This window comes from Mycotypha africana (assembly GCF_025528875.1).
Source record: "Mycotypha africana strain NRRL 2978 chromosome Unknown BDF20scaffold_20, whole genome shotgun sequence".
Taxonomy (NCBI): domain Eukaryota; kingdom Fungi; phylum Mucoromycota; class Mucoromycetes; order Mucorales; family Mycotyphaceae; genus Mycotypha; species Mycotypha africana.
In genome coordinates, this window is record NW_026515744.1 from 132,181 (window position 1) to 151,948 (window position 19,768).

The window sequence follows — 19,768 nt, forward strand, 5'->3', positions numbered from 1 at the left end:
TTTTTAACCATTCGTTATGCATACAATTGAATATGTTAGGCTTTAGAAAAAAGCAATACTGATAACAGCACTGGTATGGAAGCTTCACAACAACAACAACAGCAGCAGCAGCAGCAGCAGCAGCAGCAGCAAATAAGCCTATTTGATGATAGAGTCGGATATGATGATTCAGTGGGGTCTCAACAAATTTCAAGCCCACCCATGAACAGTACACCATCATCTTCCTCAAGGTCCAGCATGGTAACTGGTAAAAGTGCCTTGGAAGATAAACGGCCTTCTTTACCGATAAACTGGGTTATGCAGCAAGGGGAGGATGGTTCTGTTTGTTATTATATCAACACAAAGACTGGAGAAATGCGATCTTCTTTTCCATATGATGATGCTTCTATGTCCGTATACGATGGCCAAAGTAGTAGCGGATCAGATGGAGAGAATGAAGATGAAGAGGAGCCACTTACTGTTTTGGATTCAACGGACAAAGACACTTTTTATCAAATTTATTCGAATGCTCATCATCGTCATCAGCGAGATCATCGTTCTTCGTCATGCTCGTCAGTCTCTTCTTTTACAAACGAAACCGATCAAAAAAATGTGTCCGATAAACAGCAACAGGGAAAGGTTAGTCATACTTTTGACAGAACGTGCACAGCTTACCCAGGAATACTGATTGGAAATCTTCTGCTGATACTAGTGGATCCAACGTACAACACCGCAGGGTCTGCCATTTTTCTATAATTTGACAACAAATGAGACTGCTTGGCACGCAGATGCAAAGGTAGAGACTGCCGTACATTTTTTGAATGATAGCCTTCACGTACACTTTTCTAAGTATGTTCTCCCTTTTTTTGTTCCCATATAGGGGCGATATTCTCCTTCTCTCCTGCCACTGACGGGTGAATTGGTGAGGCCGAACCAGATCAACAGTAGTGCTGACACAACCTCTTCCAGCATCAGTAGCTCTACTACGGACAACCATGATCAATGCAAAAGTGACGAGGATGATAAAGACAGAGTTGATATAACATCGCCCATGTCTACCTTTAGTCCTATCGATATCGACTCACGGCATTGTCACCAGCAGCAACTTACGTGGAATAAACTTCTTACTCATATTACGTCCATCATCCACCAATTAACTACAGCTGTGAAAAATTCTCACAGCTCCCTATACCAGAACTATGCAGACCGTGTAGTCAATGCTATTCGCTTCATGTTATTCGCTTCGGGAACCATCAGTAAAGAATCGATGCATTTTCGTTGTAACAATGTTCTACGTTCTCATCATCGAGCGATGATGGCATCCATGACTAAATTAGTACTTGCCGCACAATTATCTTCGAACAATAAACGGTTTGTTCAACCTTCTTCTACCAATTATGCCAACATGGATATCGCTTCTGATACAATGGCAGGAGCAGCCATAAGAACGGATGATTCTTCTACTGGAGTTTCTTCTTCCTTAGAAGTGAGTAAGTTACTGCAAGGTTGTCACGAACTTACAACAGCTGTTCGCAATTATGTCAGTACTTGCGAGAATATACCCGTAGAATTACACTCTGTTGATCCTACCTTTGTCCTCACTGGTTTGAATGATGAAGAAGACCGTGCCTGGGATTATATCTTGAAAAGAAGAAAAGACTCTATCTCTTCTGGTGCCTCCACTATCTTCACATCGGTCTCAGGCGGCGCAGGCGCCAATGGCTTTATCGGAAATGCCTTTCAGAACGCTAGCAACAGCAATAATATCGACGTAGGAGGCCTAAGGTCCAAATATGAACTCGAACCCAACCTATTGGAGAATTTGGAGACCTATGGTGCCAGTATGCAGGAATCTATCGAACCCTTGATGGCGAACCTGACACGCCAAAGTGACTCACGATGTTCTTTAGCAGTGCTTTTATTTACACATTATCGAAATTTTGGCAATCAAAACGGGCAGTTTTTATCTATCATTGAAGATATAGATTTCGAAGACGTGCTACATCTACCTGCGATGAAAGCATTCAACGAAGCAAAGCAGCAGCTGTATGACGGGTTGGGTATTTTGTTTTTCAAAATGCAAGCCATGACCGATGAATCTACACCCTTGCTTGAGGCGATTAAGGATATACAACGTGTATCTACTACCATTATTGATGCCATTAAAATGGTATGCGACTGGATAACTGAACTAGTAGATGAAAGAAGCCGTATCTTGGAAGCTCGAAAGAAAGATACACAACAGCAGCAAGCGAACCAGGACGAAAGAAGAACGAGGCCATATGAAAATAGGCAAAGCTTGCTCGTGGATGCAGACGATATGATGGAGGCCTATAAAGAAAATTATGGAGAGAAAGAGGAGGAGGACCCCAGCTCATTCACCCACTTTATAAGGAGTGCAGTAGGAATGGACGAGAGCTTGAATTTGGATTTCAAATTACCGCCCTTAATGGACAAGCAACCCTCTTACAATGGTTGTAAGCGATCTAAATCAGTCACTTCTGATTTACAGCAACAGCAGCAAGGACAGACAAAGACAAATGTGAATCGAGCGTCAGCACCTGCATCTAACCGTAATAGTTTTTCTGATACAGCTGAACGACCTTCACTAGTCTCCATACCGACCGTTCATAAAAATACCCCGGCTAAATTGAAGCAGTTTTTCGGGGATGACTTACCGACCGAAGCTTCTATGTCTTCACTGACAGCAGCTGGACCGACCGTGGCCGCCCATCCTGAGTTACTTCAAAATATGAGAAGGAAACTTTCCGTGACACCTACTTCTACGAAGAGTGGGCTAAGCGCGACAGAATATTTCTTGTCAGGCGAAAAATCAAAAATGCAGGATAATACAAACAGAGATGTTTGGTATCTTCAACATGACTACGAAGCAAATGAGATAGTATTTACTGTAGATGGCAATGTAAAAGGGGGCACTTTGAAAGCGTTGGTGGAACGCCTGACGATGCATGATTATCTGGATATGAATTTCAATAGCACCTTTCTGTTGACCTACCGCTCATTTTGCACTTCCTTGGAACTCTTATCATTATTAGAAGCAAGATATAATATACAGCCGCCGGAGGGCTTCACTCCAGATGAATTAGAAGTCTGGACGAATCGTAAACAAAAGCTTATCCGGTTACGTGTATTTAATGTTTTGAAGAGCTGGTTGGAGCAATATTACTATGAGGAAGATTCCGTGCTCCTCGACCGATTGTTATTTTTCACAAACACCAGTATCAAGGACTCTCTGCGGTTTTCTGCGGTACAACTGGAACGATTAATTCATAAAAGAAAAGAAGCGTGCACGGATCTCAAGAAATTAGTAGTAACACAACAACAGGATATGCCAGAACCCATTCTGCCGCGTGATCTTCAAAAATTCCGTTTGTTAGATGTGGATCCTTTGGAAATGGCTCGACAGTTAACATTAATGGATTTCAAATTGTTCAGCTCGATTAAACCAGTGGAATGTTTGGATAAAGCCTGGTCAAGAGACGCATCTGCCGTCGCTGCAGCAGCCAATGTGGATTTCCAGACCGTCGATAGTACTGGGAAAGAGAAGGAGAATAAAAAGGGAACGTCTACACAGCAGCCACCCGTGCCGTCCACTGTACAAACACAGCCGACTGCCGTCAACATTCGAGCATCCATCGATTATTGCAATCGAGTGACGACGTGGGTATCTGATGCTATTCTCTCGCAGCCGGAAGTGAAGAAACGCAGTGCTATCATCAAGTACTGGGTGAATGTGGCAGAACGATGTCGCCTCTTTAACAACTTTAACACATGTATGGCCATTCTTTCCGCATTCGATAATAGTGCGATTGGACGATTGAAACGAACTTGGGAGTTGGTGGGAGCACGTACTAATCATGTCTTATCTCATATTCGCAAGCTGATGGGTGCGAACCGTAACTTTAATCAATACCGTGCTATCATTCACTCCGTCAACCCTCCTTGCATTCCCTTTCTGGGTATTTACTTGCAAGATTTGACGTTTATCGAAGACGGTAATCCGAATCTGTTAAAGACATCAAAGGACTTGATAAATTTCGCAAAGAGGGCGAAAACGGCAGAAGTGATTAGGGAGATTCAACAATACCAAACAATAGGTTACTACTTGCGAACCGTTCCAGAGATTCAGCAATTTATTGTAGCGAGTTTACAAAGCGCGCGAGACGAAGAAGTACTGTATAAAGAAAGTTTGAAGATAGAACCAAAGTAAGGTCTAGACAAAAAAAAAGAGAACCGTGTTTAGCATTATCTTACTAATATTGTTGGGAAAATAGGGAGCGAGATGATGAGAAAATAACCCGATTATTGCAAGAATCAGGTTTTTTGTAGAACGGGAATAGGTTTGCATGATTTGCCCATCTTGACGTGTTCTATTCATTAATTTATTCTATAACAGTGCTGCATGCTACTACTACTACTACTATTACTATTACTATTACTATTACTATTACTATTACTATTACTATTACTATTTACTTTTATTATTACTATTATGATTAATATAACTGCTACTGTTACAATGCTTACTACTGCCGAGATGGCTTTACCTGCTATTAGTTTTTATTTTTAAATTCAATCATAGCGGTTGAAATATTTAAATAAAGCTAAACATACCCCCCATTAGCATCCAAAATATTATTTTTTTATTATACAACTCAAAGAAAAAGGTTTAATATGCACATGGAATAATTTAATGATGATTATCAGACGCATGGTAATTATGACTACTGAACCATTTATCCAAAATATTTGCTGCATTCCGAGGGAGAGCAGCTAATAATCTGCCACTGCTATTATTTGAAGTAGGGTGATGATAAGAGGGTTTCATTGTAGAAGATGGATTATAAGAATGGCTTTTAAACTGCTGTTGGTATTGTTGTCTATGATGGCTATTGTTCGATGCTATTGCTTTTAGATGCTGATGTCGATTCATAGCAATTTGCCGTCTTTGTTCACGATGAGGTTCAATGGATGGTGTTATATAAGATATAGCTGAGTGAGCAGTATTTGTAGATTCATAATTGTCTGAAGAAGAAGAGGTGGATGTGGATGACGCAAATGATGTCGAAAATGCTGTCGGCACCAACGAAGTGGACATTGAATGTCCCACTTGTAAACGACGTTTTGTATGAGTATTGTTAGGGTCAATCAAATCCAATCTTTCCATGCATCTCAAAAGACTTGACCGCATTGGATCCTCGTATTTTTGAATACAATCAAATTCACGTTCAATAGAGTCATGCAATGAGCTATCATCACTGTTATTGCTATAGAAATCGACAGGTGGTATCGCATCTGGAGTAGATGTGTGTGTAATAAACTGTGACTTCAACAACTTTCTATCCGAACTATTATTGTTTAGCGTTGTGGCAGAGGTAGTATGAGTAGTATTGATAGTAGCATACCTATCCCTTTGTAGGGATGTATTAGGCTTTTTAGATGTTAATAAAGATGACATAGTAGCGGTTGGTGTGGTGGATAGCTTTAGAGATTCTGCTGTCGTCAGATTATCGGCTACAGCATTGAATGTTTGCTCTACGGGTTCAGCAACCGTTTTACTATTGCTTAAAAAAACAGGGTTTGAAGTTGTTGTTAATTTTGTGTAGTTCTTGTTCTGTATAGGCAAAGAAATAGAGGATTGTGTAGGTGCAAGTTTTGTAATAGGATCTTTCGGGTAAGTAGTCATAGTCGGTGTCGGTGGTGAAGCAGCTGAGAGGATTGGCTTACTATGTCCGTTGGTCAACCAGGCTGATGCAGTTGGAGTCATTTCGGACAACAGAGTGATTTTATCTAGTGAAGCATTTGATTTTCTTCGATGGCCATTGCTCGTAGGCGTAGGAGTTAAAGCAGCAAGGCCTTTCCTTTCAAAGGACATTTTATGTAAAGACTTTTGTGATTGAGAACGACGCATGATAACCGGTCTGTCTTCCGCTAAAGGGAAATCACTTGAGGCGTCTATATCATTGTTATTATTGCTGTGTTGCTGAACATTGGTATTACTGTTTACTCTTGCCATGGGGGCTAATTTAGCGACATGCACTCTTCCACTCGATCGTCTTTTAACATGGTGCCTCACAGGTCTTTTATGTTGCTGCGTAGTTGTATTTTTCGGTGATGAAGTGGTCACTGCTTTACTACTTGCAGCAGTAGCACTGTCTTCTTCACCCATGGTAAATTTGTTTTCTTTCATTGTTGCTTTGAGTCAATGAGCCAAAAAGAAACGAGGAAGAAAAAAAGCAAGAAAAAAAGCAACGTCAAATTACACAAAAAGTTAGATGCAAAAATAAACAGAAGAAAAGAAAAAGAACAATGCAACAAAAAAAAGAAAAGGGAATATACAAAATGCAAAAATACAAACAAAAAGTACAATAAAGAATGAAACGCAAAGAGAGACAAAAAAAAAAAAAAAAAAAAAAAACGCACTCTTTTTTTTTTTTTAAAAAAAAATGAGCGGCTGGTAAATTTTTCGAAGGGCGGTCTTTTGAATTTCTCCAACAGACAAAAACCGTTTTTTTTTTTTTTTTTTTTTTTTTTTTTTTTTTTTGTAACTCCATACCTCCTATAACATATAGAACACACGACTTGACATACTACTTTCAATTCTAGACGCGTTTTTATAATCATAGAATCATAATAACACTTGTACTCGTCCTCTTGTACTCTAAAGACATACGTATACATAATGCTGCATTCTTACTGGTTGAGAAATTCAAGGAACGAGGACTTTTTTTTTTTCCTTAGATACAAACATTCAGCTCGCCATGAAACACTTCCCTCTCTATCAATGAAGGCTCATTTTACCTTACAGCTTATATCAAATTACCAAGTTGTGCTCACTAAACAACAAACATACAAACTACAAATTTCGCACTACGGGATTTTATTCGATGTGTTAAAGGAATTGCACCCAAATTTCAATAATATATATTAAGCATGTCGAAAATCACGGTAAGCTTGTGTTTTCAATACCAGAAGTGTGTCTAAACAATACTTGGACGGAGTTATAGATAGTGTAAGTATGTATTTTTAGAAGATAAACTGAACTTATAGAGGATGTTAGAAAGACGTTGGTGCAACCAATAAGTACTAATGGAATTTATGAGATATGAATAAAAGACTGGCCATGCATTGTTGTTAATGGATTCAATTCTTGTTTGAGTATGAACGTTTGCTATATTAATGATCTTGATTTCTGGAATGACAGGGCGTCTATATGTTTGGGACATGACACCCTTCTTTGTTCTAAATTATAGCGTCTCACGCAAATGCGTTTTTTTTTTCTATATATGTACAATACATTTAAAAAAAAAAGAAAGACCCACAGGCCTTCTTTTTTTTTGAATTTTTTCTATTTCAGAGATTACGTAAGGTAAAATCTGGATTGACAACATTTCGCGTGCAGCGAACTTTTTCAATGATGATAGATTTCCTGTAGTGATTGAATATCACTAACACAAAAGTTCAGCTTCTTTATCAACCTGTGATTTATATAGCTCATTAGCCCAAAACAAATCTTTGTCCGCCTAAAACTCAATAGAATGTATTACCCATCCTCAAGTCCATATGTCCAAGCATGCACAGTTAGTTTCTGGCCGTTTGCCCATGCGTTTTGTACGATGGTTGTATGACAGACATTCTCTGCTGAATGTATCGCATTCAGATCAACAAGCTTTTCGATTCTTTCTTTATCTGTCGGTAGAATTTCTATTGCCTCACGATGAACTGTTGCCATATAAATAGAGTTCATCTGAATGTGTCAAACTAAAGTGTGTGATACATTTTCAAAAAAAAAAAAGTTGAATAGCACCTACGTCTGTACACATCTTTGATAGATCTTAACCAATTATCGATGATACCATATTGCTCTTTACCGTAAGCAGCAGCAACACCGCCGCAATTATAATGTCCACACACGATGATATGCTCTACTTTCAATACATCCACTGCATATTGTAGTACGGATAGGCAATTCAGATCGGTATTGATGACCACATTGGCGATATTTCGATGCACAAACAGTTCGCCCGGCGGTAGGGCCAGTATCACGTTTGCTGGTACTCTTGAGTCTGCACAGCCTTGAATGGTATAGAGACGTTGTCAATAAAAGGGCTTCTACTACTGTAAGAGGACTAAAAATCGTTTTTTTTACCAATCCACAGTAATTTAGGCTCTTGTTTATGAGCTATCGAACCGAATATTGTTGGGTCCTCTTTCATAACAGCTGATGCCCATTTACGATTATTCTCAAGTAAACTATTCAAATCTGTGTCCTTTGGGTCGTATCTTTTGATCAAGTTCGTGTCAAAAGGTCCTCTGTCAGTGCTTCCATTCGCCTCATGCATAGCATTGTAGTCTTCGTTCTCAGCCTCATGTTCAGTCAATATCAGCGGTGATAAACCACTCAAAATATCAGTTGTGTAATGTATACGGCCTTTAGTATTGTCCCTGTTCATTACACTATAATGCTGAATTGGGTTAATTTGTCATAAAAAAGGGAAAAAAAAAAAAAAGAAACCCCAACTTTAAAATTTGCAGCTTGTCAAAATTGCATAATCTATTACTTTTAATTTGATTCCGCTACACCATATGCAAATGCGGGAAAATCGTGACCGGGCTTTTTTTTTTTTTTGTGAAGATGCCCAACTGTTGTATTTTTTACCATAAACGATAATAAATCTTTTTAAACAGTGCTCATCGATCATCAACATGTCTGCTAAAAGAAAGAATCAATCAGATCGGCAGGATCAAGTCTTGAAAGTTGCAAAAAGTAAATAGTTTATTATAATGGTATTTTTTTTTTTCTTACACGCTTGACATTAGTTAACGTAGCGTCTTCAATAGCAGCAGTAGTGTCGACTGCACCTATGAGTGCTATTGCAGCAAGACAAGCTGCAATGAAAAGTGGATTGTACAAACCTGAGGTTGAGGTAGAAGAGGAGGAAGTTATCATCATCAACAGTACATCTGACGAATTATCTGATTCAGAAGGTGTTGAATTAAAGAGTTATACAGGCGAGGAAGAGGATAACGATGAAGACGACCACATCATAACTCCTCTTAGTGGAAATACGACACCCTCTGTATCAATGACTCCTGACCAAGCCTCACCGTTGATGCCATCTAGATCAAGAAAAATGTAAGATTGGATGAAGGGATCAATAGGATCAAATCATATAATTTAATCAAATTATTTGCAAATAGACCTCCCTTGTTGGATTTCAATTCAGTGAGTCGATATGTACCCACCAATGACAATACCTGCACTATAGAGTACGATGGCAGACGTTATTTATTTGTCGGATTAAAAAGGGAAGAATACATCACATTTATGGGACAGGTCCTTGTTGCACCGTTATATGGAGCTATTTCAATTGCGGGAGCTGTAATTTCATCGAAAAGAGAGATACCTTCACCAAGTGAAAGAAGAAATGATATCGACCTATCTGTAGCTTTTTACCCAGTTTATTCACCCCGTACACATTCAGTACTCAGTATACATTCCGAATCACTTGACGCACCTTCTATATTAGAATCATCAGATATTTCATTAGATTTAAGTAAAGAGTTGATGGAAGCAGTATTGGACGATTTCAAAAATGATTTGAACAAGTTCGAATCTGTAATTATTCTACGTGATCTAGACAGCGAAAACAGCATTGAAGATTTACGCAATTGTGTGCCTTGTTCCACCAAAAATTTGATCCGATTTATGAAAAACGAATTACCATCTCAGCAGGGCAAGATCAACGACAACAACAGCAACGCCATAGCAGCTGCACGTCTCACCAATGTATTCCATGGCTCTACTGTAAAAGATATAATTTTGGATGGTTTCCACGCTATATTGAAACTACCGATACCCGGCATCAAAGCCTTCAAAATTGAGTCAAGCTGGGAAATCCAAGCCAATCAATCCATACAGGCTGCCATGGAGCAGGAGCGCCCTCCTGTGAGTGTCATTTGCGGCGCTAAGGACATGGGCAAATCCTCTTTTGCCCGATATTACATCAATCGCCTTTTATCCAGATACAAACGCGTAGCTTACATTGAAACTGATGTTGGACAAAGTGAATTCACACCGGCCGGATTATTGTCATTACACTACATAACACAGCCTATTTTAGGTCCTCCTTATACACATCAGCATCTAGAGCCAGAACGAAGCTTCTTTTTCGGGTCTACTTCTTGCCGTCATGATCCTGACTATTACTTGGCTTGTATATTCGAACTTGTTGACCATTGGAAACATGATCACGAACAATACCTCAAGTCAGGTGAGGACAAACAAGAAGGTTTTACCCCTCTTATTGTGAATACACAAGGTTGGATATCTGGCGAGGGATATAATTTACTTGTCAGTCAAATACAAAAAATACGCCCTACCGACATCTTTGCCATGCGTCATCATATGTTAAGCTACCGTAACTTGCCACCGACTTTTGAAATGGACATTCTATCTCAGAACAGTCATGCGCCTGTATCCACCATTCATGGATATGGTAAAACACCCGCTCTTCGTTATCTAGATTGTGTATTACGGGACCCGAATACAACTACTACCTTGGCGGATAATTTTACTGCTACCCATTTACGGGAGATGGCATTAGGATCCTATTTCCAACAAACGACCATGACAAATGCTGTTATGTCAGAATGGGACTTTCAGGAACATATTGTGCATCGTGTGCCGTGGGTCGTTGATTGGCGACGAAATTTGAATGAAGTATGGGTACTCTACGAAGAAGTGAAACACAATGAATTACTCTATGCATTAAATGGAAGCTTGGTGGGGTTGATGGGTGACATGAGGGATTATCAACCTTTACCAGGACCCACCAACAATGTGTCAACGGAGGATGACAGCTTTGTAAGTTGTTCAATTCTGTGATTTTAATGTTGCCTAGACGACTACTTTGTAATGATACTAATCTTTGGACTGAAATTCACCTACTTGTATACCCCCCATAGAGTCCTCCCAATTACTGCCATACAGGAGATCAACCAGCACCAAATCCTCGTGAGAAAACATGCTATGGCTTAGCTATTGTTCGAGCGGTCGATCCTGCGCGCCATGCATTCTTATTAGTCACACCCGTACCGGGGAACACTCTGAAAAAGGTGACAAGTATTGTAAAAGGCGAAATGCAGCTACCGTTGTGGGCTATGCTGGATCGTCGACAAGAAAAAGGAACAGGTGTAGCGAATGTCGTATGGAAGAAGGTACCTTATATAACCCAGGAACATACTGAAGGCGCGGGCGCAAATGCACTTAGAGTGAGGCGTAATTTATTGCGTAAAGTACAGTCTTGATAGTGCCATACAACGTCTATCAATAAATTAATGTACATAGTCAAATTTTTCAGTATCAAAATATGGGCTAACCATCGTTTGGAAAGGGGAAAAGGTCAAATGCTGCTATGTAGGAACAGTATTATTGTCAGGCATGGTTTGTGCGACGACAAACAATAATGTATCGAGGAACAGGATAACCTTGACCTTTTGTTTCATTTGATATAAATGAACCAAAATAATCCATTCTTTATTGCAATCTGAGAAAAATATTGCTTTTTCGAGAAAAGACAATCAGTTTTTTTTTTTTGATAATGAAATGCGTTCATTGACTGCAATACTATCCTATAAAGGATCTCTCGGATGAAAGAAAAATAAAGGAGGGGGTCATAGATAAATTAAGAAACTGACATACAGTTCCTCCCGCCCTTCCAAAACCAAAAAAGTAAAAGGCTAAAGTTTGTAAGGAAAACACATGCAGTAGCCTCACGTTTGATAAAAATAAACCCAAATAATAGAAAGTTTATTTCCTTTACTTTCATACAATTGATTTCCTTTCTTTTTCTTTTGTTTATCATCCAATTTCGGTCTAAAACTGATCAAGGCTATCAGTAGAAGCAATGAGTACTCTGTCAATAAGCAATGACATTTGCTCACAAGTCAATTTATTGTCCTCAATACAACATCAGCAGAAAGAATTGGAAAAGCTAGCAGCACTTTTAAATTCTGAAGAGGATAGAGAGCAGTATAAGAAAGTGATTGAGTTATCGAAAATTGCTCAGGCTAGACTAGACTATTTGTTGGAAAAGAAGAAAACATCCCTTTTTGATGTTAAGATTGTAAAACTACTTGATTCTGAGGACTCCCATAAGAATCATGTTCTTGACAGAAAATCAAATAGTCGATATTATGACAACAGGAATAGTAGGCAAAGTGACTGTAGTGATGCAACGCTCGTTCCATTATTAAACGGTAATAGTAAATGCAGTAATAATAGCCTAACAAGTCACTTGATTGGCGTCGTCGACGACAAAGGCGGTGGCAAGAATAAAGGTAATACATAAAAAAAAGGAGAAATCATTGTGTACACACAATAACTTAAAAAACCCCACTTGTACTATTTAGAGAGGAATACACCTCTTTCAAGAAACAGCACTTATCACGGCCACTCTTATCGAGTCATTGACCGTGCAACATCTGTTCGGTTTCAATCTGACATACCTTATCTTGGCCGACGAGCAAGCACTGACACGATCATTGTGGAAATGGATAAGAATGAATACAAATACAGCAAAGCGAAAAATGAACATATGATCTATGTGAAACCAAATAGAAAAGCAACCATAGACCGACGAAAAGCTCAGCATATGAAACGCCGTTCGGTACTAGTTCCAAAACCCTCACAGCCTATCAAATCGGTTGAAAGCAGCCATGAAGTAATTTATGATGATGATAACAATGACAGCACCGACGATGATGATGATGATGATGAAGAAGAAGTGATATACCCAGCGACAATTCATATCGCTATACGCAAGGATGCATCGTTAACTACTATGGAAAAAATAACCAGCATTAATAAAAATATGAATATGCTTGATACAGCGAAATGCAGCAGTAAAGCAACCCTATCAAGCGAAGAATCTAATCATAAAGAGTGTACTTCTGTGTCGACAGATGCTGTGATAAAAAGTGGAGCCAACTCCCATAATCATGCAGGACTAATCACCCCACCACCTGATTCTCCAGCTGAAAGTCGAAACCGATATGACGGAAAGATAGATACAGAATCAGATTTAATCCTTGATTTAGACCTGCCGCCACTGATAAATGTCCAAAAGGTAACCTTCTTGAACACGATGGTCTAACAGCGTTATTCATACTGATCTGATTCGCTTTTCTGATATGATAGAAAACAAATCAAAGCTTGAAAGGGTTATTAAAACGATCATTTCAATTAAATCAGTACCTAATAATCAAAGCAAACAGTATCAGCTTATCTAATCAACACCCTTATCTCCTGTTCAAAACTACGGATTCGTATACTGGCAAACAGAAATTAATGCTTAAACTGAATATTGTTTCCGTCACTGAAAAAACACCAGAAAGACAAAGACGGTTTGGCTTCACCTTTTTGTGGCATCAAAAAGGACAACAGCAAGAGCATCAACATGAGGTTAAGTTTGCTGTGGCTCCCGACTCACTGGTCAAGGAGGCTTTAACAACTTGGATAGACTCTCAGAATGAACAATTAAAAGGAGATAACATAGTGATGGTAAGTTTTTTTCTTTTCTTTTTTTATTTCCCCTCTCCACGCAAGTGCATTTATTTATACAGGATAAACACGAAGAAAAAAGTTTGCCTGTGTTGATAGTAGTAACTAAATCACTCCTATTTTTTCATGTGCGTTGTCTATAGCCATCATTATTCAAGGCAGATGAAATACTTAGGATTGGACGTAAAGTGCATGTGGTGTATGATGCTGCATTGTTTCCATGCATTAGCTTTTAGAGATTGGTGCCGTGTTTTCTGCTGTGCAGATCAAGACCTGTCAACTTTTCCAACTGCTGAACTGCCTCCCGTGAATAACCTATTTTTACCTCTGAATCTCATTATGAAACGATAGGGGAAATGTACATACATATAAAACAATAATAATATTTAAATGCAGAGCAATTACGTCAATAATGGCGGCCAACAGTGTTATAGCATGGTTATGCTCTTATACATTATGTAATCTATTTTGTACTTACGGATTGTTTTCATTCCCAGAGAATGAGCTGATCGTAAATTCATACCAATATCATCTAAAAAGATCGCCTCCTCCGGTTTAATGCCAATTAAATTGCAGGCATATTGATATATTTTTGGATCAGGCTTTCTGATTATCGTGCATGGAAATCAAAAAGTATTCATTCAATGGATGTTGTTTTCTTTGTGGCCGAACTGACGGAATAATCCTATACCTTAAACCTATCAAGCGCGATTCGATAAAGTAATCAAATAAGTTGCGTAGCTTCTCTGTTGCTGATGCACCTAATGCTTCGGCTTCTCTGAGATCGTCCTCTGGCAATTCAAAATTGTTTGTCAAAGCAGCAAGTTTGAAATGATTGCTAGCTAGCAAGTTTGATATTATCAACTGTAGTTTTTTTCAACTGCGATGTTATCAAGTTGTTTGTTCAGATGTATGTTATAAACTGTACCTTTGAGTTTTTGAATTGCAGTGTATATATGGGGATCTAACTTGGCTGTTTCTGACATCATGGTAATAAAGAGCGCTTTACCATCCACCAAAACATCTGGAATAGTTTCTGGTACAGCTATTTGAGATTGTATGTTAACTTGTATACTATGAGGAGGCTCGTTTTAAGAAGCTAAACTATAGCTATTACCTCCTCCTCCTCTTAAATTTGCAATGTATTTCTTATAATGCTCTTTGTTCGCTGGATCTGATAATTGCGAGCTGAAATCCTTGTAAAATTGTTCAAGTTTGATTTCCCCTCTTTCCAATTTCTGAATCTGCGCGTTACTAAAGTGCCTTGATTTACGCAAATCAAATATGTGTAGAACACATTGTTTATGTACAGACCTGAAAGGCACCATTTTCACCCTGATTGACACTTTTCAAAAGTATTTAATTTAGAACGTGGACACTAAATAGGGTAGGCATCAGGAATGAACTCACATGGCCACATTGATATAATTTCTTGGCAATCCTTTTTGAATCTCATATTTACGAATACCAGCCATTGGTGATCCTACACAAACGCCACCTAACAATCTATACTAAGTATCTATATTAAATGTTAAGCACAAGATCCAGTCTTACCAATATCAAATATTACAGCCTTAATAGTCATTCTTCGATAGTTGAATTAGTATAAATAAAAGGCACTAGAAAAGCAAAGCTTTAACAAAAATTTGATTACGATTAAACAAGATTTTTATTGGCAAATAATTTTAATCCCGCATGAGCACATAATCATTATGAGATTGAATTGCCCGGGTCAGATCAAATATAAGGGAAAGGGTGCTAAAAAACCTTTTTGATAGTCAATAAAGGAAAAAGGCAGTAGAGAAGGGAGGTAAATCCAGGACTAGATTAGTCCTGAGTGAGCCACTGGACTAACTTGTTACCAAGAGCGGGAGTAAAAATTTGTTTTCCCCACAATGAAAGCGGTTGACTGATCGGTCTTCGACGTGGGAAGTGGGCATTGATATGGGAATCAGGGCAAAAAAAAAAAAAAGACCGAAAAAAGCTTACTTAATTTGGTAAAATAAAAAAGAATGGAATTGCTGTAAATTAATGGTAAACCTACAATAAAAGAAGATTATAGGTTTCAAACAGTTTCAAGTTACTGAAAAAGGAACACATATACTTATGTTTACACATTTATACATTTAACAGATTGATCATCTCTGTAATAGGTTGATCTCATAGCACAACAGCCGGAAAGACTAAAAACCTGGAATGCTACATGTATTTGGTACGTTTCGGATAAAGGGAAGCTGTATAGCGTGATCTGGCAAATCTGTACACTCTTATCATTATAAACTCTAATGGTGCATGTATAGCCGAAAAGTTCATCAACCTTAAACGAACGAAACTGATATTGTGTTGATTCAACAAATAAAGATTTGTTAATTGACATCTTCTCAAGTCTTAACTTATCATGTACGCTTGTCTCGTAACAACATTAAATGCTTGTATTTGAAGACGGTCATGATCATCAAATATTGAGTGCGTGGATTTATTAAAAGTTAATGCCGTGATATTTACTACACAACTAACATCATCGTTAAGCTATCTGCCTTCTTTTAGCCAAAATCGTAACGAAATATAGTTTTAAAGCAAGAAATCGAAAAGTTTTTTCTTAAAATTTAACAGGGCATCATATCTGTATAAGTAAAATCTATCCTTGTTCAAGAGTAAGATATTTAACGCCGTGAGTCATTAAATAGCTACTCCCTTGTTTACTTCACTCATGTAATAGTGCAACAATTATAGAAACAATACGCTAATATATATCTGAGCTTTTCTTACTTGTGCTTTTCTTCTTTCTCTCTTTCTCCATCTTATTACTTCAGATTACCTGAATATAGTTCTTGGTATGACGAAAAATAATATAGTTATCAATTACACGCCAATTACTTTTAAGCAGAAGCTAGCAAGGACATATCAATCAGTACCCATCTCTTTGAAACGCTACTTTCAGGATATACTGCCTATTTTAACGTGGATACACAGATATAATTTAACTGTAAGTATTAGCAATGATATTGAATGTTAGTACGGAGAACAACTCTAACGTTTGATCCGAGGCATGTCTGTAGTGGCTAGTACAAGATATCATTGCTGGCGTTACCGTTGGAATTGTACTTGTGCCTCAAAGCATGGCATATGCCAAAATTGCAAACCTTCCCCCTCAATACGGTTTATAGTGAGTAATCAACCGGAAGTCATGTTTCAGAAAGTCAAGTATTCAGTGTTAAACCAATTCAAAATTATAGCACATCTTTCATAGGCTCCAGTATTTATTGTCTTTTTGGAACTTCGAAAGATATTAGCGTTGGCCCTGTTTGTAAGTCAGAACGAACTACTATTTCAAGACTTATAATATTGTTGAAATTAACATGAAGAACAATATTTCAATAGCTACGATATCGCTATTAATTGGCTCAGCTGTACATACTGTAACTGAAATATACCCTGAAATACCGCCTGTAGAAATAGCTATCACTCTCACATTGTTTTCGGGGCTCGTCATGGTTATTATGAGCCTCCTACGTTTAGGCATCCTTATCGACTTTATTCCAGGTACAGATACTTTCAAAATCAGAATATATTATAAAGGTTATCTATATTGTTAAACTCGTGTTTATCGCATTAGAGCCTGCAATCGCAGGGTATATGACGGGTTCAGCAATTACTATCGTACTTGGTCAATGTCCCAAATTATTTGGCATCAAAGATGTTTCAACACATGATGCCCCTTATCTGGTTCTCACCCAATTTTTGACGAAACTGCAAAATACCCAACTAGACGCTGCATTTGGCTTATCTTCACTCGTGTTTCTGTACTTGGTCCGATTCATTTGTAACCGTTTTAACTGCAATTCTCCTTTTTCAAAAAGAATGTTGTTTCTTTTTGGTATAATGAGAAATGGTCTTATTGTCATCATTTGTACTTTTATCTGTTTTATGGTGATCAGGAACAAAGAAGATATTGGACTTTCAATTATCAAGTCAGTACCTGCTGGGCTTGATGCTATTGGTATTCCTAGATTCCATATAGAGGTTGTTCGAGAAGCAAGTAGCGTCATTCCCTCCATCATTTTGATTTCGGTTTTAGAACATGTTTCCGTTGGAAAATCATTCGGGAGAATCAATGGCTATCAGGTCAACCCAAACCAAGAAATTCTTGCTGTCGGTATCAGTAATATCCTTAATCCTTTCTTTGGGTAAGTATTTATCAAATATTCATTGCAAGTTAGACATGTAGTTGAAACATTTCCCTTCTGTTTAATGTAAACTTGATATAGAGGGTTTTCATGTACAGGTGCATTTAGCCGTACAGCGATTATGGCACGATCAGGTTCTAGAACACCGATTGCCGGTGTATTTTCGGGAGCAATTGTCGTGCTCGCTCTGTATGTACTCACACCTGCTTTTTATTACATCCCAGAAGCGGTGCTATCAGCAGTGGTTAGTAACACATTATTTGGCTTGTACAATCTTGATGACCGATGCTAATCTTAGGCCTTGAATCATTAGATTATACACGCTGTATCAGATCTTGCTTCCAAAGCCAAATACTTGACTGCACTGTGGTCCACAAGCTGTGTAGAATTTCTAGTTTGGATAACTGCCGTCTTAGTTACAGTATTCGTTGATATTGAGTCAGGCATTTACGCTGCTGTCGGTCTTTCGTTGATCATATTGCTATATCGTTTAGCCCGGCCGCCTATTAAAACGATATCCAGGATCACGATCAGCCAAGGACAATACAATCATCAAATATCATCAGATAGCGATAGTGACCAAACTATCAATATGGATATCTTGGAGTCCAGACGTCAGTATCTGTTTGTTGACGAGAAAGATCCAAACTTTATAGGTTATAGGAATAATCTACCCTCAGGTGTCCTTATTTTACAGTTATGTGATTCAATTTTGTATCCAAATGCAGAATACATATCAGGTGCAATAGTCAACGCAGTAAAGCTCAAAACACGGGGTGGGGTTTCATTGAACGAGGATGAAAAGGACAGTCAGAGGAATTGGAATGATCCTAGGGAATCTCTCGAATCCATATCAAATAAGCTACAGCTGCCTATTTTGCAAGCTATTATTATTGACTTTGCAGCTGTGAGTCGTGTAGACGCCACAGCAGTTAAAGCACTTACTATAACCAAAGACACCCTTGACCGATATGCAGGCCACGCTGTTGAATGGCACTTTGTCGGGTTACAAAATCTATCTACCCGCTCAATACTCGTAAACGCAGGCTTTGGCTCTTTAGATTCGAAAGACCAAGATGATTTGCCATCATTAATCAACTCGACAAGTTCGGATGAGAATGATGACTGTTCTCTCATATCGATTGTTTCTCAAAATGAAAAGCTAAAGGATACCTTTTGTTCACCGCCTATGACTGTTATCAAAGACGTTCCACGTGATAACCTACGCTGTAGTTCACCAGTTGAATCCATGAAACTCGAAATGCCTGACAAAGCCTTCATGTTCCGCCAACATAGTAATTTCGCACATAACCCTCAATCTTGCCATTGTAAGATAGAAACCTCTGCATCAAAATGCACGCCTGTAGATGTATACCCTTGCTTTCACTGGGATTTTGACTCTGCCATCCAATCTATTCTCAAAAGGTGGTCGGAAAAAAGGAAGTATATCCATCAATAAAATGGATACTGATGCGACCATCATTTTTACTGAACTCGCTTTACCTTTTACGCCTGTGTGATAGATTAACTAGCATTAACTTTATACGAGAGTTCAATATTACAGAGCACAATCACAATAAAATAAGATTAAATCTAGTTTAATTATTTAAACTTATTCTTCACGATCGATAGACATCACTTGTTGGTTCAAGTTTATCTCTTGGATGCAGCAGTTTTTACTAATTTTTCAAACTGTTGATATAGACGCAAGAAAACCATAGAACACGAATTGAGACGAAAAAAAGTAGTACAATAATACGACCGAGGAATCTTATAAAGAACCTGTAGAGTCCATCTTTTATGAACAGATTGTAAAACGAATGAACTACAGTCCAGACCACAAGACCATCCTTAATGGGAATGGTGATAATGGTAGTAAATTTGAAATAAGGGGATGCCCATTCAGTCGCGTTTCACCGTTGAATTTCTAATTGGGAAATATTGACACTAAAAAACTTTGATGCGCATTAGAGTGCAACATCCATTATCATACTCCTAAAAAAGGTTAATTACCATA

At 38.3% G+C, this 19,768-nt stretch overlaps 8 protein-coding genes across 8 annotated transcripts; 5 read left to right on the plus strand and 3 right to left on the minus strand.

Moving 5' to 3' along the window:
* The first annotated feature begins 99 nt into the window (after nucleotides 1-99).
* On the plus strand, nucleotides 100-4,469 carry BDF20DRAFT_903002 (ras guanine nucleotide exchange factor domain-containing protein). Its single transcript, XM_053082899.1, has 4 exons — nucleotides 100-618; nucleotides 692-775; nucleotides 860-4,206; nucleotides 4,275-4,469. The coding sequence occupies exons 1-4, from the start codon at nucleotides 202-204 to the stop codon at nucleotides 4,327-4,329; spliced, it is 3,903 nt and encodes a 1,300-aa protein (XP_052930666.1). The 5' UTR covers nucleotides 100-201; the 3' UTR covers nucleotides 4,330-4,469.
* On the minus strand, nucleotides 4,409-6,375 carry BDF20DRAFT_903004 (uncharacterized protein). Its single transcript, XM_053082900.1, has 2 exons — nucleotides 5,406-6,375; nucleotides 4,409-5,348 (listed from the first exon to the last, which is right to left on the minus strand). Exons 1-2 carry the CDS (start codon nucleotides 6,188-6,190, stop codon nucleotides 4,691-4,693), a joined length of 1,443 nt encoding a protein of 480 aa, XP_052930667.1. The 5' UTR covers nucleotides 6,191-6,375; the 3' UTR covers nucleotides 4,409-4,690.
* Nucleotides 6,376-7,543: 1,168 nt separating this feature from the next.
* On the minus strand, nucleotides 7,544-8,342 carry BDF20DRAFT_830384 (carbonic anhydrase; the record flags this gene model as incomplete). Its single annotated transcript, XM_053078378.1, has 3 exons — nucleotides 7,544-7,722; nucleotides 7,812-8,075; nucleotides 8,150-8,342. The coding sequence occupies 3 exons, from the start codon at nucleotides 8,340-8,342 to the stop codon at nucleotides 7,544-7,546; spliced, it is 636 nt and encodes a 211-aa protein (XP_052930668.1).
* A 284-nt stretch (nucleotides 8,343-8,626) lies between these two features.
* Nucleotides 8,627-11,560, plus strand: BDF20DRAFT_903008 (uncharacterized protein). The gene is made up of 4 exons (XM_053082901.1): nucleotides 8,627-8,767; nucleotides 8,842-9,136; nucleotides 9,202-10,867; nucleotides 10,969-11,560. The coding sequence occupies exons 1-4, from the start codon at nucleotides 8,707-8,709 to the stop codon at nucleotides 11,308-11,310; spliced, it is 2,364 nt and encodes a 787-aa protein (XP_052930669.1). The 5' UTR covers nucleotides 8,627-8,706; the 3' UTR covers nucleotides 11,311-11,560.
* Nucleotides 11,540-12,454, plus strand: BDF20DRAFT_348383 (uncharacterized protein). Its single transcript, XM_053075248.1, has 2 exons — nucleotides 11,540-11,751; nucleotides 11,894-12,454. The coding sequence occupies exon 2, from the start codon at nucleotides 11,910-11,912 to the stop codon at nucleotides 12,351-12,353; it is 444 nt and encodes a 147-aa protein (XP_052930670.1). The 5' UTR covers nucleotides 11,540-11,751; nucleotides 11,894-11,909; the 3' UTR covers nucleotides 12,354-12,454.
* A 202-nt stretch (nucleotides 12,455-12,656) lies between these two features.
* On the plus strand, nucleotides 12,657-13,800 carry BDF20DRAFT_830419 (uncharacterized protein; the record flags this gene model as incomplete). The annotated part of the gene is made up of 4 exons (XM_053078383.1): nucleotides 12,657-12,906; nucleotides 13,009-13,130; nucleotides 13,202-13,558; nucleotides 13,708-13,800. The coding sequence occupies 4 exons, from the start codon at nucleotides 12,657-12,659 to the stop codon at nucleotides 13,798-13,800; spliced, it is 822 nt and encodes a 273-aa protein (XP_052930671.1).
* BDF20DRAFT_903024 (HAD-like domain-containing protein) lies at nucleotides 13,568-15,296 on the minus strand. Its single transcript, XM_053082902.1, has 8 exons — nucleotides 15,119-15,296; nucleotides 14,975-15,062; nucleotides 14,879-14,909; nucleotides 14,682-14,802; nucleotides 14,493-14,609; nucleotides 14,256-14,406; nucleotides 14,043-14,170; nucleotides 13,568-13,891 (listed from the first exon to the last, which is right to left on the minus strand). The coding sequence occupies exons 1-8, from the start codon at nucleotides 15,147-15,149 to the stop codon at nucleotides 13,797-13,799; spliced, it is 762 nt and encodes a 253-aa protein (XP_052930672.1). The 5' UTR covers nucleotides 15,150-15,296; the 3' UTR covers nucleotides 13,568-13,796.
* A 916-nt stretch (nucleotides 15,297-16,212) lies between these two features.
* On the plus strand, nucleotides 16,213-19,395 carry BDF20DRAFT_903047 (sulfate transporter family-domain-containing protein). Its single transcript, XM_053082903.1, has 8 exons — nucleotides 16,213-16,550; nucleotides 16,624-16,730; nucleotides 16,801-16,871; nucleotides 16,946-17,107; nucleotides 17,181-17,751; nucleotides 17,833-17,995; nucleotides 18,065-19,163; nucleotides 19,255-19,395. Exons 1-8 carry the CDS (start codon nucleotides 16,401-16,403, stop codon nucleotides 19,269-19,271), a joined length of 2,340 nt encoding a protein of 779 aa, XP_052930673.1. The 5' UTR covers nucleotides 16,213-16,400; the 3' UTR covers nucleotides 19,272-19,395.
* The last annotated feature ends 373 nt before the right edge of the window (nucleotides 19,396-19,768 follow it).